General features: G+C 34.5%; 11 protein-coding genes across 11 annotated transcripts; 7 read left to right on the top strand and 4 right to left on the bottom strand.

Moving 5' to 3' along the window:
• Positions 1 to 6: 6 nt before the first annotated feature.
• MONOS_10687 (uncharacterized protein) lies at positions 7 to 1,086 on the top strand (the record flags this gene model as incomplete). The annotated part of the gene is made up of 1 exon (XM_067863157.1): positions 7 to 1,086. One exon carries the CDS (start codon positions 7 to 9, stop codon positions 1,084 to 1,086), a length of 1,080 nt encoding a protein of 359 aa, XP_067723879.1.
• Positions 1,087 to 2,453: 1,367 nt separating this feature from the next.
• Positions 2,454 to 4,157, bottom strand: MONOS_10688 (uncharacterized protein; the record flags this gene model as incomplete). Its single annotated transcript, XM_067863158.1, has 1 exon — positions 2,454 to 4,157. The coding sequence occupies one exon, from the start codon at positions 4,155 to 4,157 to the stop codon at positions 2,454 to 2,456; it is 1,704 nt and encodes a 567-aa protein (XP_067723880.1).
• A 267-nt stretch (positions 4,158 to 4,424) lies between these two features.
• Positions 4,425 to 5,342, top strand: MONOS_10689 (putative 7,8-dihydro-8-oxoguanine triphosphatase-like protein; the record flags this gene model as incomplete). Its single annotated transcript, XM_067863159.1, has 3 exons — positions 4,425 to 4,433; positions 4,617 to 4,722; positions 4,792 to 5,342. 3 exons carry the CDS (start codon positions 4,425 to 4,427, stop codon positions 5,340 to 5,342), a joined length of 666 nt encoding a protein of 221 aa, XP_067723881.1.
• Positions 5,343 to 5,909: 567 nt separating this feature from the next.
• On the top strand, positions 5,910 to 11,486 carry MONOS_10690 (uncharacterized protein; the record flags this gene model as incomplete). The annotated part of the gene is made up of 5 exons (XM_067863161.1): positions 5,910 to 6,051; positions 6,129 to 6,210; positions 6,288 to 8,095; positions 8,230 to 10,284; positions 10,552 to 11,486. The coding sequence occupies 5 exons, from the start codon at positions 5,910 to 5,912 to the stop codon at positions 11,343 to 11,345; spliced, it is 4,881 nt and encodes a 1,626-aa protein (XP_067723882.1). The 3' UTR covers positions 11,346 to 11,486.
• Positions 11,487 to 11,760: 274 nt separating this feature from the next.
• MONOS_10691 (putative 3-oxo-5-alpha-steroid 4-dehydrogenase) lies at positions 11,761 to 12,959 on the top strand. The gene is made up of 3 exons (XM_067863162.1): positions 11,761 to 12,448; positions 12,508 to 12,643; positions 12,702 to 12,959. Exons 1-3 carry the CDS (start codon positions 11,808 to 11,810, stop codon positions 12,849 to 12,851), a joined length of 927 nt encoding a protein of 308 aa, XP_067723883.1. The 5' UTR covers positions 11,761 to 11,807; the 3' UTR covers positions 12,852 to 12,959.
• On the bottom strand, positions 12,953 to 16,650 carry MONOS_10692 (putative poly glycohydrolase; the record flags this gene model as incomplete). Its single annotated transcript, XM_067863163.1, has 5 exons — positions 12,953 to 13,868; positions 14,097 to 14,226; positions 14,492 to 14,682; positions 15,167 to 16,492; positions 16,558 to 16,650. The coding sequence occupies 5 exons, from the start codon at positions 16,648 to 16,650 to the stop codon at positions 13,302 to 13,304; spliced, it is 2,307 nt and encodes a 768-aa protein (XP_067723884.1). The 3' UTR covers positions 12,953 to 13,301.
• A 461-nt stretch (positions 16,651 to 17,111) lies between these two features.
• MONOS_10693 (uncharacterized protein) lies at positions 17,112 to 17,962 on the bottom strand. The gene is made up of 2 exons (XM_067863164.1): positions 17,858 to 17,962; positions 17,112 to 17,797 (listed from the first exon to the last, which is right to left on the bottom strand). The coding sequence occupies exons 1-2, from the start codon at positions 17,946 to 17,948 to the stop codon at positions 17,349 to 17,351; spliced, it is 540 nt and encodes a 179-aa protein (XP_067723885.1). The 5' UTR covers positions 17,949 to 17,962; the 3' UTR covers positions 17,112 to 17,348.
• Positions 17,963 to 21,606: 3,644 nt separating this feature from the next.
• On the top strand, positions 21,607 to 22,389 carry MONOS_11980 (putative emp24/gp25L/p24 family/GOLD; the record flags this gene model as incomplete). Its single annotated transcript, XM_067864558.1, has 5 exons — positions 21,607 to 21,714; positions 21,785 to 21,962; positions 22,016 to 22,135; positions 22,190 to 22,302; positions 22,375 to 22,389. The coding sequence occupies 5 exons, from the start codon at positions 21,607 to 21,609 to the stop codon at positions 22,387 to 22,389; spliced, it is 534 nt and encodes a 177-aa protein (XP_067723886.1).
• Positions 22,390 to 22,425: 36 nt separating this feature from the next.
• MONOS_11979 (putative Serine/threonine-protein kinase TAO1) lies at positions 22,426 to 23,777 on the bottom strand (the record flags this gene model as incomplete). The annotated part of the gene is made up of 4 exons (XM_067864556.1): positions 22,426 to 22,925; positions 23,027 to 23,331; positions 23,386 to 23,479; positions 23,548 to 23,777. The coding sequence occupies 4 exons, from the start codon at positions 23,775 to 23,777 to the stop codon at positions 22,766 to 22,768; spliced, it is 789 nt and encodes a 262-aa protein (XP_067723887.1). The 3' UTR covers positions 22,426 to 22,765.
• Positions 23,778 to 23,846: 69 nt separating this feature from the next.
• Positions 23,847 to 24,945, top strand: MONOS_11978 (ArlL2, unspecified Arf-like protein 2; the record flags this gene model as incomplete). The annotated part of the gene is made up of 4 exons (XM_067864555.1): positions 23,847 to 23,849; positions 23,964 to 24,262; positions 24,317 to 24,534; positions 24,623 to 24,945. The coding sequence occupies 4 exons, from the start codon at positions 23,847 to 23,849 to the stop codon at positions 24,703 to 24,705; spliced, it is 603 nt and encodes a 200-aa protein (XP_067723888.1). The 3' UTR covers positions 24,706 to 24,945.
• A 221-nt stretch (positions 24,946 to 25,166) lies between these two features.
• On the top strand, positions 25,167 to 26,508 carry MONOS_11977 (uncharacterized protein; the record flags this gene model as incomplete). Its single annotated transcript, XM_067864554.1, has 4 exons — positions 25,167 to 25,169; positions 25,281 to 25,357; positions 25,402 to 25,899; positions 26,358 to 26,508. 4 exons carry the CDS (start codon positions 25,167 to 25,169, stop codon positions 26,506 to 26,508), a joined length of 729 nt encoding a protein of 242 aa, XP_067723889.1.
• Positions 26,509 to 26,542: the final 34 nt, after the last annotated feature.

A 26,542-nucleotide genomic window follows, 5' to 3' on the forward strand; every position in this document is an offset into this window, starting at 1 on the left:
CAATGGATGCTGGAGAAGGTTGATGATGAGGAAATAAGAAAGCAGACTCCATCACCATCAATTTCATCCGCTTCAACAACTGATTCAGATTCAACTTTTGTTCGGAGAGAGGATCTGTGTCCCACCACTTCGTCCATGTCGAATCTGGTGGACGCAATGGCATGCTCATCTCCTCATGAGAAGCTGATTGTGGATCTGAGGGATTCGATGTTCATGCTGCTTCATGGAAAAAATGAGAAGAAGGAGATGGCAATTAGCACTCTGCAGAAGAGGGAGCAAACTGCTGCTCAGATCCTATTCTGGGTGGCTAATATTTCGCTCCATTCATTTGACGAGATGGAAAATCCACTTCAATCCCTTGCCAATCTCAGTCCACACATTGTTCTTTTCTCCGAGCACATGGTGATCTGCATTGTGATGCATTCAGACGTTTTGTTAGATGATGATTCAGACTCATCTTCCATCTCGTCATCAACTGTTGTGACTTCTGCCAGTGGCATTGATGATGATGATGGTGATTCCCTTCCTTCTTCTGCCTTTGAAGATGAAGATAGTTTCAAAAAAGAGTGTCTGAGGTGGAAGGCACCAGAGTTGCAGATGAACAAGAAGAGGGGAGCGACAAAGGAATCAGTTGCCTTTTCGATTGGGATGATCCTGTGGGAGTGCTTGACACTGGAAATCCCATTTGGAGAATACGAGGCAGAGGTGGCAGGGCAGAAGATTGTGAATGGCGAAAGGCCAGACACAAAAAAGACAGAAGAATCGTCTTTTGGAGAAATAATCAAGATGTGTCTCGTGCAGCCATCTGCAGGCAGGCCATGCTTGGGAGATCTGAAAAGAGAGTTCATCCAACACTTCCCTGCAAGTGCAGTTGTACTCACTATGTCTGATGCTCTTTTCACCTGCAATGCTGAGAGCTGTGACAAAAAAGACAGCAAAGATAACAACAGTAATATCAGCAAAAGCAGAAGCAGAAGCGGTGGTCAGATGTCAACATTGGCAGCATGTACATTAGTTGATGAACGAATTGTGTTGCGCAAAACAGTCAGCAATGATAAAACGGAATATGGCTGTTATCCCCAATAAGAAGATACTCGTTTTTGATTTGTTGAAACGTTTTTCATCTCTTTTCTGTTTTTGTTATTGCATTGCTTCTTTTTTGTGTTTTTTTTCTGGCATATCCATCATCGATATTTTTCTCTCTGAAAATGAGAGTGCTTCCTGATCAGGGAGCATCAAGAATAAAGATGTTAGTTAATGATTCATATTAGGGCCATTTTTTAATAATTTTCCAATTCTTTAAAAATCAGGCCAATAAATTCAGGAATAGTCAGAGATGAAGATGTGTTTGTAGTCAACATTGATTGAGGAATTTTTTTAACAGATAATCCGCGTTTAACTGGATTGAATAATAAGCTAGCAACATGGAAAAAATTCTCTGATCTTTGCTTTTATGGGCATCTTGAAAATCTGAACTTGATGGCTTTTCAAATCACATCTTTCGTATTGTGCGGAGCATTAAATGGTATTTCCAAATATTTTGCTTTGAATGTTTTTCATAATTGATAGAAATCGAAGGTTGCTGGAGGCATGGAAGTAAAAGTTAGATGATTGAATGGAATTGATCCGAGCTCCGAAGGCTTGCGGGAATAGTTCTTCAATTCAACTCCAAATTTCAACGACACATCGGCGAGTGCGAGTAACAAAATTTAAATTTTCAATCAAAGAAAGAAATTCCATTTCAAAGAGAAAAAGTTGTTCTTTTTCTTTTATCATTTGTTGATTCTTTTTCCCAAAGATTTATCTGCTTTTATTCTGCTTTCAGATTTGTCCAGCAGGCAATTGTCTCTTCGTAAAAGGATGTTCCTTGATAGAATGAATTTGGTACATTTTGGGACTGTAAACGGAAAAGGAAATATTGAATGCCCTTTCACATCCGAAAGTGTAAAAAAAATCCACAAAACGTAGAATTGTTCTGGCAATGTATTTAAATATGCGTTTCTTCATTTTTTGTGGAAGAAATTTCATGAAAGGCAATCTATTCTTTCAGTCTTCTTCTTCTTCTTCTTCTCTATCATAATCATCCTCATCTTCCTCCTATTTCTCCTCTTCTCTTCTCTTTTCTTCTCTTTCCTCACATTCTTCCTCTTCCCACTAGCCCCTCTTCCTCTGCCTGTTCCTCTTCCTCTTCCTCCACTGCTGCTGCTGTTATTGTTCCTCACTTCTTCGATCTCTGCCGCCTTCTGCAGCAGCAAATACGAGTCGTCCATCGCATGCTTCATCTCAGCCTCCTCAAAAAGCGTCAGCAGCAGATGCGTCACGCGGAAGAGGAGCGTCGGCGAGAGAGAAGAAGAGCAGACAGGAGAGGCTAACAGGATGTTGGAGGAGGAGGAGGAGGAGGTGGTGGTGGTGGTGGTGGACGCAGAAGGAGCAAAGGACGAACATATTGGTGATTATGCTGATGATGAGGCAAACAATGATGCATTCGGATCAAATAAAACCCAGCTCTGTTTAATCGATTCAACAAACATCGCTTCATCCTCGTTCAATTTTACTTTCTCAAATTTATCTTTCTTTTTTCCTTTCTCTTTCAAATGTTCATCTTTTTTATCTTCCTTTTTGCTCCTCTCTTTCTCATCCTCTTCATCGCTCGACACTTCAATCAATTCGTTTCTTCTTCCTTTGTTTTCTTCTTCTTCAACTTTCGTTTTGTTTTCGCCCTTTTCTTCAATCTTTGTTTTCTCCTTTGCTTTCTCCTCTGTTCCCTTCTTCCCCTTTCGTTCCCTTTTACCTTCGTGTTCTTCCTCTGCCTCCATCTTTCTTGTCTTCATCGTCTCTCTCTTCATCCACTCCTCTCCGTTCAGCTCTCTCTCATTTGCTTTCCTCTCATCCTGCAGCACTTTCTCCAGACAACCCACCACTCTTCCTCTTCCCAGCACAACAGAGTCCACAATGTGGCGTATCTCCCTTTTCCCTTTCAGTTTCATCTTCCCCTTCGATCCCGTCTCAGCGGCTGTTCCATCTTCTTCTTCTCTTTCTCCATTTTCTGTTTTTCTGTCGAGCCCCACTCCTTTCCTCACACCAGAATTATCTCCTCCTCCTCCTATGCTTCTTCCGCCTCCGCCTCCTCCTCCTCCTCCTCCATAGGCATCTCTAGCTTCTCTTCCCCCCAACCCCAAAGAAAACGCCGGAAAAGACGAGTTTTGGAGTGTTGTGCGTGCTGCCCGGCGAGCAAAGGGGACCAGCCCGCGGGCAGCAGCTGATCGCCCGCCCTGATACGACTTGGCTGACGACAGGCCAGAAAAGGAGGAGATGAGCGAAGACAGCGGAGACAGCGGCAGAGGTGGGAAGCAGCTTCCTTTGGAGAGAACAGCACACACTTGGGGCAGTGTTGGACATAGGCGAGAGAGCGGATGCAATGACGTTGATGATGATGATGAAGTTGAGGATGAGGAAGAAGAAAAAGAAGTGGAAGAAGATGACGTCAAAGCAACTGTGGAAAGAAGTTTTGAAGCAACCTCTGGTGAAAGAAGACCAATCAGAGCAACAAGAACATCGAAATGAGAAGATGAAAAAGACATTTTTGTCGTTCTTGTATTCGAGATTGGAAGAAGAGAAATCTGCTTGGCTGAATCAAAAGGATCCAATGAACGCTTAAAGAATAGAGTGAGGTCTTTGCTGAGCAATGAATTCTCATCGAAATGCTGGCTGAATGAGGCGAGAGTGTTGAACAGTCTCGTCGAAGAGCCGCTTTCTGTCTGCTGCTCAAATGTTATCTTGCCCAAAAATGGAACTGAACTCTGGAAGAAAAAGGATAGGAGGTTCAATGACAAACGCCGCACTGCTGGACGAATGTGGGAAAGGCCAGTCAGAAGTGCTGTGCGAAGAAGAGGGAGATGAGGCGATAATAAGCTTCGCTGAGATGTTTTCACTGGTGAGAATCTGTCTTGTTCCATAGAGACTCTTGACTGCACAATCGATGTTTGTGTGATTGTTTGAATCAATTTGCTAAATGCATCCCTGACTGTTGGTTCTTCGTCAAACAATTTTGGCATCGATTCTTCGATAATTCGCGAAATAGAACTGGTCAAAAAGAACGGATCATCGCCATATGTTTTGACCAGCTCTATAAGACCATTTAGTGCATCTTCCCTCATGTGAAAGTTGTAAATGAGTCAATCTCGAAAGAAGATCCTCTTTATTCAGATTTTTTGATGTAACAATTTCTTCCTTTTCGCTTAATGCTTTCTGTTGTTTGAAATGCAACGTTTTTGCACTGATAGTCCCTGATAAGGTATTTGATTCTTTCGGTTTCGGAGTTAATTGAACTTGTTTTCCTATTTGAATTATTGTTAATGAATAATCAATTGAATTGCTGGAAAATGTCTTATTATTCAGCATCATTGAGTCTTTTTTAGAAAGCAATGTCTGAAGTATTGTTTGTTAGAAGATATCCATTAGAGAATAATAAGTTGCCTTTTCTGAATCTCAGTTATATTCTCGTGCAAATCGAATAATAATGAGTTTAAACTATCTTTCAATGGCATATCTTAATTATAATACAAAATTATGAAAAAAATGATGTAAATTGAAAATTCGCGTCTTGGAGTTCAAAGCCTTTGGTAGCAACTCTGGCGTTTGTGTTCAAAGACGATTGCTCACAAGTGTTGCTTGGGTTGAAAAAGGGAGGCTTTGGAAAAGGATTTTGGAATGGATTTGGAGGTTTGAGAACCAAAAATCTTTGTTTCGAATTTTTTGAATGCGAAGGTCTGTGCAATAATTTTGCTCAAGGCAAATTGCAAGCAGGTGAAACTATTGTTCAAGCAGCAGTTCGCGAACTTGCTGAAGAGTCGGGCATCAAAAAGAAAGAAACAGACCTCCAAAAGCGAGGGATAATAATGTTTGAGTTCAAAAGTGCATTAAAGCCCTCTTGGTTTTTTGAAGTGCATATTTACTCAACAACAGACAACGATGAAGAAATCGTGGAAAGCGAAGAGATGAAGCCTGAGTGGTTTTCGGTTTCCAAAATACCATTTGAATCCATGTGGGAAGATGATCGCTTTTGGCTTCCCTGCGTTCTCAGAGGTGGGTGCATCATGGGGTTCTATCCTTACGATGACATAACCAAAGACATGTTAAGTGGCATCACAGAGATCGTTTTGCCAAATGATCCAAGATTGTGTGCGCTGGATTTGGATGTTGCCAGCCAATCATCAACAGCATCTCCTTCAAATTCTAAGAAAGATCCAAAATATAGAGAAAATACGTTCGTTGTACCGGACAGATTTCCCATGGATTTTCGTCAATGGATTGCAATTGGTGGATTTTTCCAACATTTGTAAAAAGAGAATTTTGTTTCTTAAACATTATGTCATTTATAATTCTCTGTTTCGAAAATTCTGTTGTATATTTTTTTTTATATTTTTGTTTTGACCATCGGGAAGCTTTGTTATTTGTTTATAATGAAGAAACAAAAAGAAAGATAATCTCTGATCATATACACCATAATAATATTGAATAAATCATTTGATAATTAATTTCTGGATTTCGGGTTAAATTGAAAACGATTCATGATAATTTCTCAGTAATGAATATAAATTTTGATGAGGATTTTTATGACAAGATTAAAGTGTGTTTAGGCTTGTATTTTATTTGCTTTTTGAGAATATTATTATTTCTATTTTAAGTCTCTAAAAGATTCAGATGAGGCTATCAAAATGTTACATATGATGAGGTTTAAAACGTTTCATTCAAAGTTATTGCTTTATGATGTCTCGTATTTTTTTTTAAATTTGAGTGATGCAATAATAGAACAACTTAAAGAAGGGAATGCTGCTGCAGAGGATTTATTTGAAAAACTAGAATATCTGGCAGGCGAATGGTCAGAAGATAAGCGCATTTGCTTGGAGATGTCATCTTTGCTTTTTGAAGTTGCTTGCGAGGCAAATGAAGTGGAATGTCTTGTGAAAGTGTTAAAGTGTTATGACCTGATACTTGGAAGACAAACAGTGGAAGTTTTTGTTAAAGCAGAAGAGACCATTGAATTAGCATGTTTGTTAGTTATTTGTTTTGACATTAAACGATGAGTTTCTTTTTTCTGAATTTTTTTCTTTTTTCATTTGCCAAAGTAAATACAATCCAAAAAGGAAATGATCAAGGAGTTTTTGAATTTCTAAGTTATGCGTTATCTATAAGCTTAAGGATATGTAGGTTTGTAAATTATTCGTGATTTTTTTAATTCGTTTATGTTTTTTTTCGGTATCACTTTGCGATTATTCTTTTTGAAGACTATCAGGCAATGATGAGATTATTAAAAGGGCAATAAATATTATTTATCAACTGATTGATGGAAATGATCGGTTTTTGTGTAGAAAAGGGAACGACATTGTTGAAGGAATGGCTATGCTCATTGAGGAAAATGGTCTTTCAGAGCAGTATGCTCTGCCTCTGTCATCTGTGATGGAAGTGATGCTGAGCGAGAAATCTGGTGTGTGCAGAGAGATGATTATAGGGAGCGAATTGGGAGGATTGCTTTTGAAAGAAATTGAAAAGGATGGCTCGTCAAAAGAGAGTGGCAGGATTCGTCTGAAGCAGGTGTTGTTGTCTCTGGTTGATGGAATTGCAGAGTTACAAGGCAAAAACGAGATGGCCATTGTGAAGAAAAGAGAACAGGAAGAGAAACTATTTGAGATGCGAAATGAAGATTTCGGGGCTGCAGAACATTTTGAAAAAGATGTGAAGGATAAAAGAACAATTGGCAAATCACAAACGCCTCCACCGTCAAATAAAGTTGTCTCAAAGCCAAAAAGGAACAAAGGCAAGCTATCGAAGCCAAAGAACAAGAAAGGTCCTTCTCCTCCTGTCACCCCTCCAATGACTCCGCCAGCATCACCTCCACTGGCATCTCCATTCACTCCGCCAATGACTCCTCCAACTTCTTCTTCTTGCTCAAAAAGGCATTCACCTCCTCTATCACCTCCGCAGAAAGCGAAAAAGACTGTTCCGAATGAAAAATTTGAATGGGCAGAAGAAATCTCAAATGCAGACGATATGAAAGCTGATGTTGCAGCAGAAATCAAAGAAGAAACTGAACCAGAAGAAGCAGATGACCCAGCGAATGAAGGGCGCATGGTGACAATTCTTCACATTAAGCTGCTTTTGAAGTGTGTTGAATGTTCAGACAAAGAATTGGAAGGGAGGGCACTGCAGACGCTTCACAGAATTCTGTGTGGCAGTGCTGTTGTCGGGCTGTTTGATGAAGAAAAGAGAAATGATGATGTTGAGTGTGGGATGGAGGAAGACAAAAGGGCGGACGAAGAAGGAAAAGGAAAGAAATGTGCGTTTAGCAAATATCGAAAGAAGACGATTGAAGAGCTTCAAAAGGAGAAAAAGCGGCTTTTGCAGATTTTTGTGGAGGCAAATGGATTTTCTGCTGTCAGAGCATTCATAGAAAAAGACACAGAAATCAAAGAGTCAGAAAATATGAAAGAAAAAAACGAGAAAACTGAAATGGAGTATTCAGAGATGAAAGATGCTTACTCAACGAAAGAAAAGTTGGATGAAAGGAAAATCACAAATGAAAAAGATACTCAACCCTCATTTTCATCATCTTCGCTATCATCGTCATTTTCGTCATCATCTTCAGTATTCTCTCTTTTTCCTTCATCACCTTCGTCATCATCAGCAGCAGCAGCTTCATCTTCCCATTCTCTCTTCTCCCTTTCGTCTTCTTCAATTGATTCACAACCATTGCCTTCATCGTCTCAAGTTCAATCAACGGTCTCTCCACCCGTTTCGCCTTCTTTGCCATTTCCTCCTTTGCTTCCATCAGAATTCAAGTCAAGCTGTTCCTTTTCAGAGACATCGCTCTCTTCGTTGAGTGCATCAATGTCTTTTGGATTGTGCGCAGACAGTTTTCTGCTGTCGCCGCTGGAGATGTGCAATGAGATTCTATTTTCAGCACTGGAATGGATCAAACAGAAAGATGAGGGCAGTTATGTGTTGGAGCAGTTTAACAAGATGCTGAAAAGAAACGAAAACAGAAGTTTTGAGGAACGAATGGTTGGAGTTGTTGAAAAAGCAGTACTGGCACAAGGTTTGTAAATCTCTCTTCAAATGTCTTTTAAAAGCTATGTATTTTTAATTTGTTCAATCTTTTTTTTTTCTGATTCGTTTCAACTACAATTAATCTTGCTGTGTTTCTGTGCCAATGCTCTGAACTTTTACTAGAAACCGCTCAACAAAATGAGGATGAGCCGGTCTGGATTGGAGGATTTATTGAAGCATTGAAAGAAATGAATGTGAAAGAAGATGCCTGTGTGATGACAAATTGCTTGTTATTGGTGAAGAATCTTGTTCAACTTCTTAAAAAACGAAATGCTGATGAATGTGGAGCGAAACAGCACTTGTTACAGTCTGATTCTTCTTCCTCTGCTTCTGCTGCTGCTGATAATCTTATTCTTCAGAACAGTCAGCAAACAAGCGTTAAAATCAACGAGCGGTCAAACATTCCTGTAATCATTCTTTTGGAGACCCCTTCAAATGCATCTTCTTCATCTCAATTGCAAATGTCATCCGCTTCTTCAACTTATCATCCGCTGTCTGGTGAAAAGCGCCTTTCATGTTTTATGAAGCTTTTGAATGAATATGGATTTTTGAATCTTTGCAAGAATTGCTGTGATGACATCCTTTCTGGAAAGCCAATCGTTAGACCTGCAAAAGACAATCAAAAGGATCAAAGTTGTTTGCCTTCAAGTGATATGGATGGGGCAGACATAATGCCAAACTCACTGGAGAATGAATCAAGCAACATGGTAGGTGTTTCTGAAATGAAATTAATCATTGAAGTTGCTGATGTTTTGAAGGAATTGTTGCAGTTTGATGGCAAGCAAATGGCAAATATGGAACAAGTTGGCTTGACAAAGGCAATATTTGATTTGTTCGACGAACTGAAGAATGAATTGAAGGGCAATCAAGAAGATGCAAAAGATGAGGAAAGGGATGAAAAAGTGAACTGTTCAGAAAAAGAAGAACAGAAAGTTAAAAGTGAAAGAAATGAAAATCTGAAATGCACGAAGAAGAGCATTCAACGAAAGGCATTTTCAGTGATGTTATCTCTGATTGGGGAAATGATGAAAATAGATGCAAAGCAGGTCAGTCATTTCAGTGTGGAGAATGAAGTGAAAGCGATCTCAAGTGAATTGGCAAAGGAGAACATTAATGATGATGTTATGCTTTGCTCATTTGGTGTGATTAATGCAATGCTGAAGAGCAGCAATCGTTCTGAAGTGGGGAAAGAAGTGGTGCAGAAGAGAGGATTGCACATGTTCATTGAATGGGTTGGCGTGAAAAAGGAGAATGAGATAAGCAGTTTGGAAGGCAGGCTATTTGACGAGATCATGAAAGGGACAATAGCCTTGCTAAAGAAAGAGAAGAGTAACAATGCGAACAAGAAAGTGCGGAGGTTGTTTCTTCTGCGCTCTGTGAAGGGAATAACAACGAAGACTTGCTGTGTATTGATCGATATCGCGAAGAATATGAGCGAGGAGATTGGGGCTGGAAATGTGGCAGAACAGAGAAAAGTTGTTGGACTGGTGATTGCTGTGGCAAGAGCAGTGCCGAGCGAGAAAGCGAAGTGCGACAGTGTTGTGATTGACATTTTGGATTGGCTGCAGAAGGCGCATGTAGATGGGTTCAATATCATTTTCAAGCAATTCCTGAATTCGATTCCTGGACTCAGAGAGATTGTAGTGGCTGAACCTTATTTGGGGAAGATAATGACTTGGCTGAAGGGAGGGATTACAGAGAATATTTCAGCATGTTACGAAAATATCAATGCGATTTCTGCGATGATCAATGTTGCAGCTGATGATAGGGACTTGATTGATTATTTAGTGGTGCCTTCTTTTTTGAGCAAATTGAAGCTTTTCTCGTTTTCTGCCATCTCCAAAATGGCGTTACTCTCGAGTGCAAGAAAAAAAGTGCTAATTGATTCAGTTTGCCACATCCTCAGAGAAATCTTATATGATGGATTGTTTTATCGCTACCGAACTATTAAAAACGATAACGTTGAAATGCTATTTGATATTGGTTTCTTTGAAGAAGATATAAAAAGTCACGATTGTGTATGTGCAGAAATGTTGTGCACTGACTGCAACGTTTTGTGTGAAAGAAGCGAGTCTGTGATATATTCATGGATAAGCAACTGCATAAGTGCCAATGAAAAAGGTGATATGGAGCTGTTTGTGCTGAATGTTGCTGCATTTGCTTGTATGATGGACAAAGGTATGGATTTGATTGATTTTTTTTTTTTTGAAAAAGAAAAGAAAATGTTTTGTGATTTATGATTTTTGACGAGTACGTAATATAATTATTTTCTATTTGTTTTCTTGATGGTGAAAAAATGAAATATTTTACCAAAGTGCAATCAGCATGTAAATTTCTGTTTAATATTTTTTTTTGATTGTTATATTTCATTTTGTTTATTAATTTATTATTTGTTATCCAATATGTTTCCACAATTTAAAATTTGAAATCCTTGATTTCGTGTAGTATTAATTGATGAAAAAAAAGAGCATAGAAATTATCAGAAGATTGATCATTGTTTCTCTCATGTTCATTCATTTGGCTTTGCGACAGAGCCATTGTTTTCCTTTCTCCAAAGTTTCGATCCAGCCACTCAGCCGCACACAGTTACGAGGTCTTATTTCTTTCTGCTCCAAGGCCTGCTAAAATTCGTAGAGAGGAACAAAGAGCTCTGCGCATTCATGTCGCAGCACCTGGTGAAACTGTATCCTCTGAGAATGAAACTGAATAATGAATTGTGCAACATGTATTCGATGTTGTGCTTCCAGTTCTTGATGAGCAGAGGATTTAATACAGCAACAGAAGCAACTGTTGCACTTCTGAATGAGGGAATGCTGCTTCCAACTGTAATTAGAAACTATTCTTGGTATTCTTGTGCTTCCCACTTGTTATTCTCCAACATTCTCCCTTGTTGTGAGAGACACCTTGTTAGAGATGAATATTTAGTACCTCCTCATTTTATTGAGTTGGTTGTAAATGTGATGATGGATTCTGCTTCCAATGTTTTAGCTTATAATGCTTATGTTGAACTCGCGGGTGCAATGGGAAAGTTAGAGTATCATTTAACTATTCTCAAGAATGGAGAAGAAGTTGGTTTAAATGATGCACTTGTAGCCTTCAAAGGATGTGAATTTTTACTTGGAAATTTGGTTGACCGTCATAATTCTCTGATCTTCCATTCAGAATTATACACCAAACATTTCGTTGAATTTCCTCGTATTCGGCTTTATATTGAAAAAAAACAATGGTTTTATATTTGAAATAGCAGGAATCATCGAATCTTTATGTTGAATGTAAATTTTATTTGCTGGAGAAATTAAGGAGTGATTTTTTTCTTTTTTATTCCTTTTTTTTTATCTTGAAAATTAAGTGTAATTTGTAAAGACAGCTTTTAGATATAATTGCATTATATTTAAGCAAAAAAACTTTATAATTTCAATTGCATGTGATTCATTGGCTTATTTTCGTTCGTTAGAAGCACATACTCCCAAAAAAAAGAAAGAAAGAAAGAAAGAAAAGAAAAAGAAAAAGAAAGAAATTTCATAGGTTTATTCTTTTCACTAATACAAATTGTTTCATCTTTCCTTGTTGTAAATGTATGCTTTTTTCTTTAATATGCGCACAACGAAGATTAATCACATTTTTAAGAAAATATCAAAAATTGATCATAATCCCAAAATAAAATATTATCAATAATTTTTTATTTTTCTTTTTTTCTTCAAATGACTACAAATGAAGAAAAAGAAAATATTTTTGTAATGTATAAAAACAAGCGCATAGTTGTTCCTTTTTATCCTCAATCAACTGTTAGGGCTCTTGCATCCCATGTGTCAAGCAGTTTTAGTATAGAAAAAGACAGGATTAGGTTTTATTTTATTTCAACAGACAGTCAGAAAAGTGTTCAACTAAAGGAAACTTCATTAACTCTGCAGCAGAGCAAAATTCGTTCTGGAATGACTCTACACATTAGAGACTTAGGGAGGCAGATAGATAAAAAAACATCATTATTAATTCAATTTGGAGGATCTATTCTCATCTATTTTTTAGTTTTCGCTAATCCTACGCTTATTTATAGATATTACAATCCAAAATATGTTTCAAAATCATATACAAGCTCTCAAATCATTACATTCATAATTTGGTGTATTCACTTTTTGAAACGAATTTTGGAAGTTCTTTATCTTCACTCTTATTCAAGAGAGACAATGAATGTATCACATTTGTTAAAAGGATGCGCGTATTATTGGTCTTTTTCGCTTTTAATTTCTTATGTTATATGTAATAATGATTTTACTCCACCTCGCTTTATGTATCAAGTTATGGGAATTCTAATGTGGTTCCTTGGCGAATATTGCAATTTTGCGTATGTTCCTTGAAATTTTTTGTGCGGATTATTTTTTGTCAACTTATTCAAATATTCAGATGTCATTATCATTTGTCAACTCTTCGAGATAGTTTGTCTCAAGATATTCATCCAATACCAACTGAAGGATTTTTCCTGAAAGCAGTATGCCCTCATTACGCATTTGAAGCTCTCGCGTGGTATGGCTTCAATATGGTATGGAATTTTGATGAATCTTTGAAGCATCCTAATATATATTTTTGATTTTTTTTAGATGACATTTACTTTCATTGGTGTTGTTTTCAATATTATCGGAGTTATGAGGATGCATCACCTTGCAAGAAAGCGTCACAACAGATATCTTGCTGAACATCCAAGCTATCCTTCTAACATTCCTCTGATGTTTTTTTCTATCTTAAACTGAATTTATTCGTATTTCATGTAAAATTAAAAGTGAACAAATTCTCGTTTCTGTTGTTTTATTCATTTCTTTGTTTTATTTTATTTACAATTTTTTATGAAATTTTTTCAACGAATTTTTTTTTTCGAGCGTAATTGTTAAAAAGAAGAAAATAGCAAAAAAGGGAATACGAAATAGAAAAACATAACAAACAAAATCTATCATGAATCCTTGCATACAAGATATTATTGAAGAATATCACATTTTAAAAAAAGAAATGAAAAAATAAAAATTTAAGTAGAACCTGAAATTTTTGAAAATTAAAAACACAAAACAAACAAAACGATTGATCAACAGAAGAGCAAAAAGCCAATATTATCGTGAATAAATATGTTATTGTTTAAACTTTCTCTAAGTTTCAATCTATTCATATCAGAAAAATAAAAATAAAATATAATAAAATAAAAATCTTTACTAAACATGTTTCAACACATATTCTACCAGCCCATTCCCATTCTTAATTTCGCCTTTGTGCTGAGTGCAAAACGACAAAATGGCATTAAACAGTTCGCCCACAGTCACAAACGCTGGATTTGGAGAAGGGGCGCTTGAAAAGTCTGCAGATGTCTTTGCTGAAGAAGAAGGATGCATCAAGTCAGACCTCCGGCGGAACACTTTTTCTCCGTCAACAAACATCGAAAATGAATTACGCTCATCTCCTGCATCTTTAACTGATTTTTCTTTTCCTTCTCCTTTTTCTTCTCCTCCTTTTTCTTCTCCATTTTCTCCTTCTGCTTTTTCTTCTTCTTTATCCTCTCCTCTTTCAAGCACAATCCTCGTAAGCAGACGGACAACTGTCTCGACAAAATTCTCTTCTCCCATCGCTGAGTACCTCATCTCCTCCACTCCACATTCAGACGCTGCAAGCCATTGGATCAGGAACTTCAGTATTTTGTCTCCGTTGAAGGCCCCACAGCCCCAATGGCCCGTGGCTACAAAGGGAGAAGGAGAGTCAGCTGCAAACGAAAATGCAGTGAAGGCCTTGGAAATGTGCGGTGGTTCAAAATGAATGGAAATATTAATATATTTACATATTTGTTGATAAAAAGGAAGAATTAATGCATGAAAGAAATTATCAGTTGAGAGAAGTTAAAAAGGAAGAAGAAAAGAGGGGATAAACAAAAATATTAAGGGGGAAAAAAAGCAATTTTTTTTGGAACGTTCAGAAAAAATGATTTGAAAAAAAGGCAGCAAGCAAAAAAAGCACACTTTGTTAAGTTCCCTAACGATTGATTTGTTTGACCACTGGTTAATCTCAATATCATCGTCAATAAAATTATGAGGGAAATGCACAGCATCCATTGCAATCACACGATGAGGGAGGATTGAATCTTTGTCTCTATAAAAAGAGCATAGACGAGAAGAGGGAAAAAAAGGGAAGAAAAAGGTTTAGTTTGATGAGAAAGAGAAAAAAATTAAAAATAATTGAAATTGAAATTCAATAAATATCAATACAAAAAGATGCTCTCCAATCAAAATTCAAAAAAGTTAAAGAAAAAACTAATAAATTAACAATATGAATCGATTTCATGGGGAAAAAAAACAATCAACCTTCATTTTCTTTTCAAGAAATTTCTCTTTCTCTTTCTCTCTCTTTATCACACAGTTGCATTTCCTCTGGCGAGCTCTCATGATTTCCCGCAAATCTGAATGAAAAGCCATAGCCCTCATAATCTGACACTCTTTCTGCTCCTTCAATCAGAATAGCTTCGTTAGGCTCCATTTCTGAACAGAACATCATTGGAATGAGCAGCTCTGGCGAAATCGTAAACATTATCTCCTCTTGCACACATCCCTAATGAGAGTGGTGTTTTAAATTGGGTGAAGGAAGGAAAAAGGCGGATTATGAATAAAGAATTGAAAGATTCAAAATTCATCAATGTGAAAAATAATGAAATAATTACAAAAAAAATGAAAAACGGAAAAAATAAATCGTCCATAAATATTTGAAAGATATAAAAAATAAGCTCATCATATCAGACACAAAATAGAAGTATAGTCCACTTCAATGGATTGTACAAAACACTAAACATTCAACCACCAATCATTTCTTCCTCTTTCTCTCTCTCTCTCTCTCTCTCTCTTTATCTTTATCTTTATCTTTCTATCTCTATCTCTATCTCTATCTCTATCTCTCTATCTCTCTATCTCTCTATCTCTCTATCTCTCTATCTCTCTATCTCTCTATCTCTCTATCTCTCTATCTCTCTATCTCTTTCTTTCTTTCTTTCTTTCCCTTTCTCTCTCTCTCTCTCTCTTTCTCAGTAAAAAAAACACACATGGTGAAGAACACCTCCTCCGAGGAACTTATTCGCAAAGTCCGCCTTGAAGAACTCCGGAGGCGAGTCTTCCACTTTCGCAGTCGGAGCAATGCACACATGGCACAGCCGTTTTTGGCTCCTTTTCCACTGCGGCGGCGCTAAGAGAGCGCGGCGCGTTACACGGATTTTGCCTGGAAGCGCTCGAGACAGCAGAGAAGGCTTGAGAGACTCGAAGTTTGGTGTGAGAGAAGAGGATGAAGAGGAAGAAGAGGAAGAAGACGATGATGATGATATTTCTGGCGATGTAGAAGAAGGAGAAGGAGAAAGAGAGGAAGGCGTTGACGAAGAAGTAGCAGAAGCAGCAGCAAAAGCAGCTGGATGAGACAATTCTGTGATTCTTTTGTGAAGAAGCGCAAAGAAATGGAAGAACGAGCGAAACTTAGCTCCAATTGAAACACTGCACTTTGAAGGGACAGTAACATTTGGGTGAAACGGTAGAATAGCCTCTATTTCATCTGGAGTAAGGCTTTCTCCTCTTTTCTCCTTCTCCTCCTTCTCCTTCCCCTTCTCCTTCTTCGCATCATCTTTCAATGCATCCTCCACCAGGAACAGAAAGTCGTCCTTTATGAACTCCGGCTGCTTCTTACAGGTGTCTTTCACCTGCTTATACCGCGCCAAGAGCTGCTTCGCTGTGAACTCTCTCCATCCTCTCTCGCGCAGCATTTCTGGACTTTGTGCCCGCCTTCCATAAATGGGGAGATTTGACGGCTGCATCCAGTTGATGATGTTGAACGAGGGCAGAGACTCAAACGAAAGGAACATGCGCCCGGGATACATGCCAAAGAACAGCTGAGATAAAAACGAAGCACCCAACGCTCGCGGAAACGTAAAAGATGTGTCTGCTATTACTTGTATTTGTGGATTTTCAGCAGAAAATTCTGAAGCTTTTTTCAAAACGTCTGATGGAAATTTACCAAGGATAGGAATGGACGTCAATCTTAATGTTTTCCCATTGCTTTTGCACATGTGAAATGGTAAGTACTGCATTGGTACAAAAGGAAAATGCAAAGTTTGTGAAGTTTCAGGCTGTTTTCCCGTTTCCCATTGCTCTTTTGTTAAGCATTTGGCATTCCAAGGCTTGTAAACGCATGACGCGCTAAAAAAAACCATAATGGAAGGAAATTGATGTGCAAGATGTTGCAGTAAAGGTAAAATTAAGTGCCGAACGATGTTTTCCTCTTCACATGAGCAATGTGTTTCCAAAAACGAAGCAAATCCTTCCGTGACTGCAGAATTTTTTGACTTGTCTCTTGCGGTTATTCCGCATAATTCGCAATATAAGTTCTATTCCAAATAAAATACAAAAAAGGTTATAATTTGTTGAAAATGCCTTTATTGAATAAACAAACACTAAAAGACTCGTTTGAAGAAATATCTTGCTTTAATATTGAAGAAAATTCTTCCCATGTTTTAAATATATTAAGAGTTTTCAAAGGAGCCATTGTTAAAAGAGGAACAATTTGAGGCTGTGCAACTGCAAGTTTTTTCAGTAATTTACAAAAATCTTGAAAACTTTTTGTTGAATCAGCCATTTTTTATCTTTGAAAATGTTTTAAATTTGAAATATGTTTAATTTTGTTATTATTTTTGAAAATAGGAAAAGCAAACACGTTCAGCTTTGAAATTGATGATTAAAAATTGTTATGGTGCATTTTGGGTTATTCATTTTTTTGTTTGATTATACGCATATAATTTTTATTAAAATGATAGCACGTTGACAAATAACTGAATGCTCCTAAAATAAGTTGAAAAAGATAAACAAAAAATGATAATTGATTTATGTGTTACAAATTATTTTGAAATACTTTGATAAATTGTATATTCCTTGTGTGAACTCAAATTCATAATTAAAAATATCAATTTTTACCTTTTGGTTATGATTTTTAAATAAATGGTGAGAGTATTTTCAATGTTTAATATTTTAATAATTTTTTAATTTCCTATGGCAAAAAAAAGATAATTGAATGAATTGAAATTTTTAAAATGATTGCAAAATGAATTAGAAAAATAGTTTAATTCTAAAATGGAATTGTTTCGATGATATTAGAACAATGAGATAAGCCAATCAATTATCATCATCTTACCATTAAAAGAGAGGCTGTAGAGATAAAATATTAAAATTCGCACAAGAAACGCTTTATTACCACATTCCCATTCCTCCGCCATAGCCACCATATCCTCCAAGTCCACCTGCACCTCCATAACCTCCATATCTTCCTCCTCCAAATCCTTCATTTCCTCCATATCCTCCACCACCATATCTTCCAAATCCTCCTTGCCCGTAATTGCTTCCACCACCGCTCGTGTATGATGTGGTCTGGGTAAATGAAGTTCCACCTCCTTGAGCACCGCCACATGCACCAGCACCTCCTCCTCCGTATCCAAGTCCGCCATAACCTCCATATCCCCCTGCTCCTCCTCCACCGTAGCCACCTCCTGCACCATAATTTCCATAGCCGCCCATTCCCCCCATTCCTCCATATCCACCAAATCCTGGATAAAAACCATATCCTCCATAAGGACCCATCATGCCGCATCCCATTCCACAACCACCAAACCCTGGATAGCCAAAACCGTAACATAAAGCATCTTTCATTTAAAATATAAACGTATAGTTGCGTATGAAGCATTTAACAAAATTAAGCAAACCACAAAGCGGGGCATTTCCATCTTCCGAATCGCATTCAGAATCGTCAGCTAAAATAAAGCCAACTAAAATTGATACAAGCAAATATGTCATGTGACAATAATGGCGTTTGATTCAATCCAGTAAAACATATGACAAGATTGTGAAACAGTCATTAAAATCTACAGTAATTCTCATTTTTTAATGTTGGGTGGCAAAATTAGGTTAATTTTTTTTTATTTCATTAGATTTTAACATATGAATTCATTCGTTAAAATATATATTGCATATCTTTAAATTATATTTAAAACTAATGATATTAATTGTGCCCCAATTATTAATTGTTTTAAGAAAAAAAACATATTTTTTTGAATAAATTTTCAATAAACAAAATGAAAGGAAGTGGGTGATTATTTTTGAAATCATATTTTTTCATACAAAAATTTCGGTGCAAAAAATTTTTTTGAATACAGATATCGCATAAAATACCGGACATCGCACAAAATACCGGACAAGATCGATATCTCAATTACCGCAAGAAGAAAAATTCTGACAAATTTCCTCAAAATATATCTCATTAACGCAAACTCATTTGGCATATCAAACTTCCATTTTCATGAAGACTGAATAAAGAAAAAATAATTATTTGAAATTTCGGAGAAATAGGATTTTGAATTTCTCCGAGATTTCGATATTTATTTTTTCTGAGCACAAATGAGGCTATTTTAAAAGTCTCGTGTATCAATTGAGTTTGTATTGATGAGATATATTTTGAGGAAATTTGTCAGAATTTTTCTTCTTGCGGTAATTGAGATATCGATCTTGTCCTGTATTTTGTGCGATGTCCGGTATTTTATGCGATATCTGTAATAATTTTTCATTCAAATTAATAATTTTTGCATTCGAAATGAAAATATCTTATGTTTTCATATGAATAATGATTATATGAAATTATTAAAATTTATGTCAGAAGATTAAAAATTTCAAAAATTTTTCTTTCGTACAAAAAAATTATGGCAACACAAAATCACTTCCGATTCAAAAGTGGAAAACTGATTTTCACAAAATTTCGTGAGAGTGCGAATAAATTTTTGTTAGGTTTTCAACAATTATTATTTCGAATTCAAAAATTATTATTTCGTTTGAAAAATTCATTAATTTGTTTGCAAAATTTCTATTTTGAACGCAAAAGTTCTCATTTTGTTCGCAAAATTATTATTTTGAATGCATATTTTATATTTCTGAATGCAAAATTTCTCATTTTGAATAATTTTCGGTGTAACTATCTTTGAAAAATAAGCACCCAGAAAAAAGATATGATTTCAATAATAATCACCAAAGTTTTGTTATTTCATAGCAGTTATTGTTTATGATTGAATCAAAATATTTCAACATGGGTAATTCTTTTTGAAAAGTCGCAAATGTTTAATTTTCAAATAAATCAAAAATTTCATTTTTTGCACAAATTTCTGTTAACTAATATCAAACTTCACTTCAATCAAATCTATTCATTGATAATGCTATTTCAAACATTCTTGAGGAGATTTGTGAGCTGAAACAGAAATTTGAGCAAAATATGAAATTTTTGATTTATTTGAAAATTAAACATTTGCAATTTTTCAAAAAGAATTACCCACATGTGAAAATTTTTTATTATAATTTTGTTATTGTTTCGAATTTGAAAAGTCTATATTAAATGGATAGCAAATACGATGCAAATTTTTCGCATTTAAAAAAAAAGAAGAAGAAAAAGAAAAAGATAAGAAAAAGATTTGAAAAAAGAAAAGAAAAGAAAGAAAGAAAAGAAAGTGAAGAAGTATTACAAGAATTTGGGGGAAAATTTGTCACTTAAAGCTTTTTCATTGAAAAAGAATGTACTTTTTATTGTCTTTTTTTGATCATAAAATACAAGCAATTATTTTTTTCTTATTGTAATATTTGTGGTGTCACAATACATAATGTTGTCATATCGTTGAAGCCTGTTCGCAATTATAAAAATCCAATTAATTTTGTAATCTGAGAGGGTTTTCAAAAGTTATGAGTGAAACTTTTATTTTGTCCTTTGTGTAGAAAAAGCATGAAAGTTCGTATTTTCCCCCATATTTATTAAAAAATATAAAACACAAAATGCAAAAAAGTGAATTCGTTTTATGAATAACACAAAAAATACAAAAATATTACTATTTATTCATCAAATAGTTGATCATTTTTCAACTCACACTTTCCTCCAAAACTGATTTTTTTTTTCTGTTAGGAAATCTTTGAGAAATGATGGCTGGAATGAATGGAAAAGAAAAAGAAAAGAAAATATAAGGATTAACAACAAAATTGCGTTTGATAGAAAGAGAACTTCTTTATGAAATTATTGACTTTTTTTGAAAAATCTATCAAAGCAATTTTTCAATTTGCTGTGCATTTAAATCACACTTAAAATGTTCATGAAGTGTGATTAAAAAAAAAAGATTTTTTTTATCTGTGGGATTAAACAAACTTTGTTCACATGAGTTATTCTAATAGAAATATTGCAAATGTTTTGTTTTCAAATGAAATAAAAATAAAACATAACGTTCATATTTCTAATCGCTTTAATGAAACTTGTAATTAAAGGATCAATCACACCATTTATTATTCAAATTTGGTAAACTAATTATTCAAAATTGGTCAATTAATTATTCAAAATTAATAAAATTGAGTATTTTTTAAAAAATATTTTTTTTTGTGAAAAATTAGTTTTTGGCTGAATATCAGAAAATATAGAAAATATTATATTCACTCAATTTTCGAAATATAGATGAGAATTTGAACCCAGATTTTTATTATTTGTGAATAAACATGAAATTTTCTGATTTTTTAGAAAAAAAATCATCATCATAGAAATAGGATAATTGTTGAATTACTTCACCTCACATCGATAAACAATGTATAATTCAACCAAGAAAAGTTTCATAAATAAAAGTTTATTCAGATAAACAATAAAAAACAAATAAAGAATTCTGAAAGTGCATTCATGGATTTATTCAGTTCTGAAAAATATTTGTATTCAGTTTGTATCATTGATGCAAACGACTTTTCTTGGTTGAATAATGCATTATTTATCGATTTGAGGTGAAATAATTCAACAATTATCCTATTTCTATGATGATGATTTTTTTTCTAAAAAATCAGAAAATTTCATGTTTATTCACAAATAATAAAAATCTGGGTTCAAATTCTCATCTATATTTCGAAAATTGAGTGAATATAATATTTTCTATATTTTCTGATATTCAGCCAAAAACTAATTTTTCACAAAAAAATATAAAAAATACTCAATTTTATTAATTTTGAATAATTAATTGACCAATTTTGAATAATTAGTTTACCAAATTTGAATAATAAATGGTGTAATAATTTTATTTTGAAATATTATTATCGATATTTTTGAAGTGAATTATATTTATTTTTCATTGTTTTTATCACATTCTCAAAGATCAAATATTAATCATATTTTCTTTATTATTTTTTTAACAGAAACAAATGTGTTTTTATTTCGTTCAAAAAATATTTGATTTAATTATTTGTATTTATTGGATTTACATGTTGTAAATTCTTTTCATCAATAAATAAATTTCACATTTACCTTCTTTGAACTTTAAAATTTCAAACAAACTTTTCATTTGGTGGATTCCTGGATAAAATTTTTATGTTTCGATCTTATTGATCCATTATAAAAATGTTGACAAATCAATTATTTTTATTATTGCTTTTAGGAGTTAAAAGCTTTTTATTCGAGATGGGAGAAAAAGACCCTGCAGTATTTTATGAATTTGCAAGAAAAGGGGATGTAATTTCTGTAAATTTTATCGTTGTTAAAGGAAGAACGGGATCGGTTGATGTTTCTGTATGATTAATCATTATATACATATTTCTGGTGGTTTATTTTGTTTTGATCAATGATTAATGATAAACAGATATTGGATCCAACAGGAAATCCTATATTATTCGTTGAAGGAAAAGACGAACATTTTACAATTCAAGCCCAGATGGATGGAGATTATTGTTTTCGATTTACAATCAATTCTCATTTCACTTCAACGGTTGTTAGCTATTCGTCGTCAATTGGACAGTTAGTCCGTCAAACTGATCATAGTGTGCCTTATTCAAATATATCTCAGAATTACCATTCATTATACATATTAAAGAACTAGAAAAACATTCAAATTACACAAAAGAAGAACAATTAGAAAACCTTATATCAGACATCAACGAGATTATTAACAATCAAGAAATAATCCATGTGAAGGCAAGGGCACATAGAGAAAGTATTTTCATTTATATTCTTGAAACTCAAAGAAACTTTTTAAATTTATTCTTAGTGAATCAAAAAAATAGATCAAAATATATGCTTTGGGCAACTGTACTGTTCGCTTCGTTAATTGCCGTGAAAATTTATCAAATTGGTTCAATAAGCAGATTATTTTGGAAAAGAGTTTGCAAAATAGAAATTTATAAAAAAAATCCGTTTTTAAAATTATTATCGCATGTTTCTACATATTTTTAGGAGACAAAAATATAGCACTCAGTTGGATTGCTACATGATTATTTCGTCACGCTTCAAAAACATCTCATTATTTAAGCTCTCTCATCATCATCATTCCAAACAGAATTCCGAGTTGGATAGTTGTTTTCAAAGTGCGTATTTTGACACTGGCTAATAGCGGTTGACTGGATTTTGGGAAAATCAACGAAAAAAGAAAAAACGTGCAGATGTTCCGTAACGCAAGTTATTTCAAAAAATGGCGAAGTGTGAACAATGAAAAGTTATAAAAAAAGGAAAAATAGATGTAGTGCTCAATGAAACGATTATTGAAAAAAACAGAAACAGGTCGATGATAATGAAAGTATTTGAACATTTACATGCTTTTGAAAACGAATGGATCAAATTGAAGATTTTAGTCTTCCAATCTTCTTCCTTCACCCCATTCGATATCCTTGTTACTTCTTCCTGTAGATGTGCCTTCCGATGGCCCATTTCCAAACGTATTGCGAAGTCTATCTCCCCAAGTTCTTTGAGCAGGTCTTTGATTAAATGGAAGAGGGCGAGGATCAGGACTTTTAAATAATAATGAAACAATGCATTTGAAGAAGTAAAATTTATTTATTTAATAATTATGGACATCACAAATATATTAAAAAAATAAATGTTGTCAAACTTTATAAATGCAAGGAGATCTGGTCCACCAAATTGAGCACTTGGAACAACAAACATTAGGAAATAGAATGTATGACCCACAATAAAGATGATTAATGCTTCTATAATGTGTATAGATTGAAATAGAACTTGTACCAATATCATAACATAAGGAAATATCACAGTTGGTATTGGAATAATCCCAAAAAATAGAGTTTGGCTATTCGCATTTTTTGGATGGCGTGAAACAAGATAAGAAAGCGAGTAAAGGAATATGTGTGAAGGAAAATACACTCTGTGCCAAGGAGAAAGAAGAGAAGAAATGACCTTTAACAAACGCAACAAAACTCATTAAAAATTAAAAAGAAAGCGACTGCACACTAAAATAGCTCCCCAGAAAGTGAGAATAAGATACACAAAATTTTTAGTTCTTCCTTGAAACATATTTCCTTCTAAATCATTCATATACATGTATCTTAAAGTCAAAAACAAATATTATTCGGAGTAAAATTTTCAAATTAATAATCTAGCAATAAAGCATACACGCTAAAAAGTGTCATTATAAGGCTCCATGCATCTTTTCCGAAATAAAAAAATGGTGTAACGAGCCTCCATATCTGAAACCTTTCCCAAATCAAAGATGGTATAAATGCGATTTGAAGTGGAGAAATCATTCCCCAAATTATTCCAATCGTCGTGCAAACGCACGCAACCAAATAAAATAATGTTAAAGGAGGTATATTTTGAAGTCTGGCAAGTGGATTTGCATCCATGTTTAGAGAAATAATCTTTAAAATAACAATTGTGGGCCAATAGTAAATTATTTTACTTAAAAGATCAAAATGGTATGATACTTTTACTTTTTTGGCTTTTTAACGTAATAATTCACATTAAAAATACTTTTACAATATCATTTATTTTTTACACTAAAATATTTACGAATATCATTATTTTTATAGGGTTGTACGACAAGTTCTGATGTTGATTTGAAACGATACATTCTATTTTGTGGCTTGGATAATGCTGGGAAAACAACCATTCTGAATCGAATTCAAAACCATATTGCTCATGTGTCAACAGATTCAACTCCAGGGCAGTCAAACGATCCAACTGCTCGAGATTTCGGTGAAGCAGCTGCTGAAGAAATGGAATCAGTTCCTACCATTGGAATTGAGACAGCAACAATTACACTTGGGGAGACTACTGTAAATGTTTTAGATTTTTCAGGTCGAAAGCAGTTTAGGATTCATTGGAAAACGTTTGTAAAAGCATTTTTCAAAAGATTATGAAATAAATTTATTTTTTTAAATAGATTTGAAGAGCAAACTGATTTAATTGTTTTTGTTGTTGATCTCAGCGATCCAGGAAGGCTTGAAGAAGCAAAAGAAACTCTTCACGAACACATTTTGAGCAACCCCAAACTTAATCATTGCCCTTTACTCATTGTTGGAAACAAAAATGATATTGAAGGAGCAGCACAACTTCCAGAATTGGTATCATCGCTGTTTGGGGAAGCAATGAAAGGAAGAGGTTTCTCTTTGATTTCGATTTTTTTAAAAAAATAAGCTTTTTGATAATATTTATTTATTAAAATTAAAAAACACATTTTTTATTGTAGCTTACCACATATTATCAACAAGTGCAAAGACCGGTGAAGGACTTCGTGAATTGATAGAATGGTTTTTGAAAAAGCAAGTATAGCTCTTTTGATTAAATGAGAACTTACACATCACAAACTTCAATTATTTCATATTACTCTCGAAAGATTTTAATCATTATAAAAATTTATCACAAAGTTTTATTTTTTTATTCATTTTGCGAAATGCATTATGATGTTTTGTGTTTGCTATTTTTGTTTATTGTTTCAATTTTGATTCTTCTTATTATTTTTTTGTTTGGCATTTCACATATTTTATTATCAAAAAAGTATTGATCACATAATTTATTTGTATAATTTTTGAACTTTTTTTCATGGTATCAAAAGATGATGAACAGCACTCGGTGACACGTTCGATATCGTCCGAATCGACAAACGCTAATACGCTATCCGTTGTAAAATTTGATGGATTTGATAACTTGTTTGCTCACAACATTTTTTAAAAGTTATACTTTACCTTTTTATATCCTTTTCTAGTTTGTTTTCATGTCTTTATTCGATTCACATGGTTTGAAATTATTATTTATAAGCTTGAATTTGCATAATTAAAACATTTCTCCAGGAGCCACGCCTTCCAGGAATTTATTGGATTATTTGGTTGATAATGACAATTATACAGTGCGTTGGCCTTACAATTCATTTTAATCCTTGGCCATTATCTGATAATTTCAAGGCAGGAGTCATTGAATTTTTTGAGTTTGTAACTTTTTATTTTTGTGTTGTTCAACATTTTCATTAAGTTATCTTAATTTTGCAGTGTGCTGGCGTAGCTCCATCTTTGTGTTAGTTATGACCTGCATTTGCATTGTTGTGATTCTTGTTGGAGTTATTGTTTTCATCATTGCAGCTATCTTTAGGCGAAGCGAAAAAGCAAATTTACGCTTTGTCTATCAATTTCTGAATTTATATTCAAGCTTGCTTGTCTATTTATTTCATTTACCAATTGTCAACACTTTTGTGGGAAATATACTTTGCTACGGAACTGGAACGAATTATGGAGTTTCATGCAACGGTCCAGAGCGTCTTCCGATGATGATTTTATCCATACTTTTTCTTATTGTACATCTTGTAATGGCATTTGTTATTCGCTTATTTATTTTTACATACAACATGAAAGATGGAGATATTTTCTGCTGCCAGACAGGGTTATATCAAACCTTCATGCTTGTTGTTACGACTGCATTTACGATTATTACACCATTGTTACATGGATCTCCAATAATTGTTCCTGTTGTTGGGTTTGTTTAAGAAAACCTTTTTTTTTAAATAACGAAATGGGCAAAAACCATCAATTAATTTTTGAGAAAATTGGACATTCATGAGTTTAATAATACCTCTTTGAATACTTTTGCACGTTTTATATTTAATGTGTCATTTTTTCACTTTATTCATAAGTGCAGATATTTGAATTTATGAAATATTTGATGAATTTTGAAACTTTTATTTTTTTCCTCTCCATCGTCTTGCATTTGTATATTTGTCTTTCATAAATTTTTTTCCACTTTTCTTTACATTTATCTTAATCTTTATCTTTATAATACTCATATATACAATACATTCACACACACACACACACATACATACACATACACATACACACAAATTATCTTCCAACCACCCCCTCCTTCCCTTCCTCCCACCCTTCCACAGTGCCAGCTGCTCCTTCCTCCTTCTCCTGTATGCCTGCTTCATCCAGCCGTACTTCCACCCACTCGGCAACGCCCTCTGGAGCAGCGGCTGGGCTGTGGCCTGTTGGATGTTCATCATGGGCATCATCTGCGAAGTCGCAGACACTGCAGCCACCTGGAAGACTGTGCTCTTCTGGGAAGGGTGCGCCTTCGGAGTAATTATTTTCTCCGTGCTGTTCTTCTGGATCGCGTA

The sequence above is a fragment of the Monocercomonoides exilis genome (assembly GCF_001643675.1).
Source record: "Monocercomonoides exilis strain PA203 chromosome Unknown scaffold35-1074681, whole genome shotgun sequence".
NCBI lineage: Eukaryota > Preaxostyla > Oxymonadida > Polymastigidae > Monocercomonoides > Monocercomonoides exilis.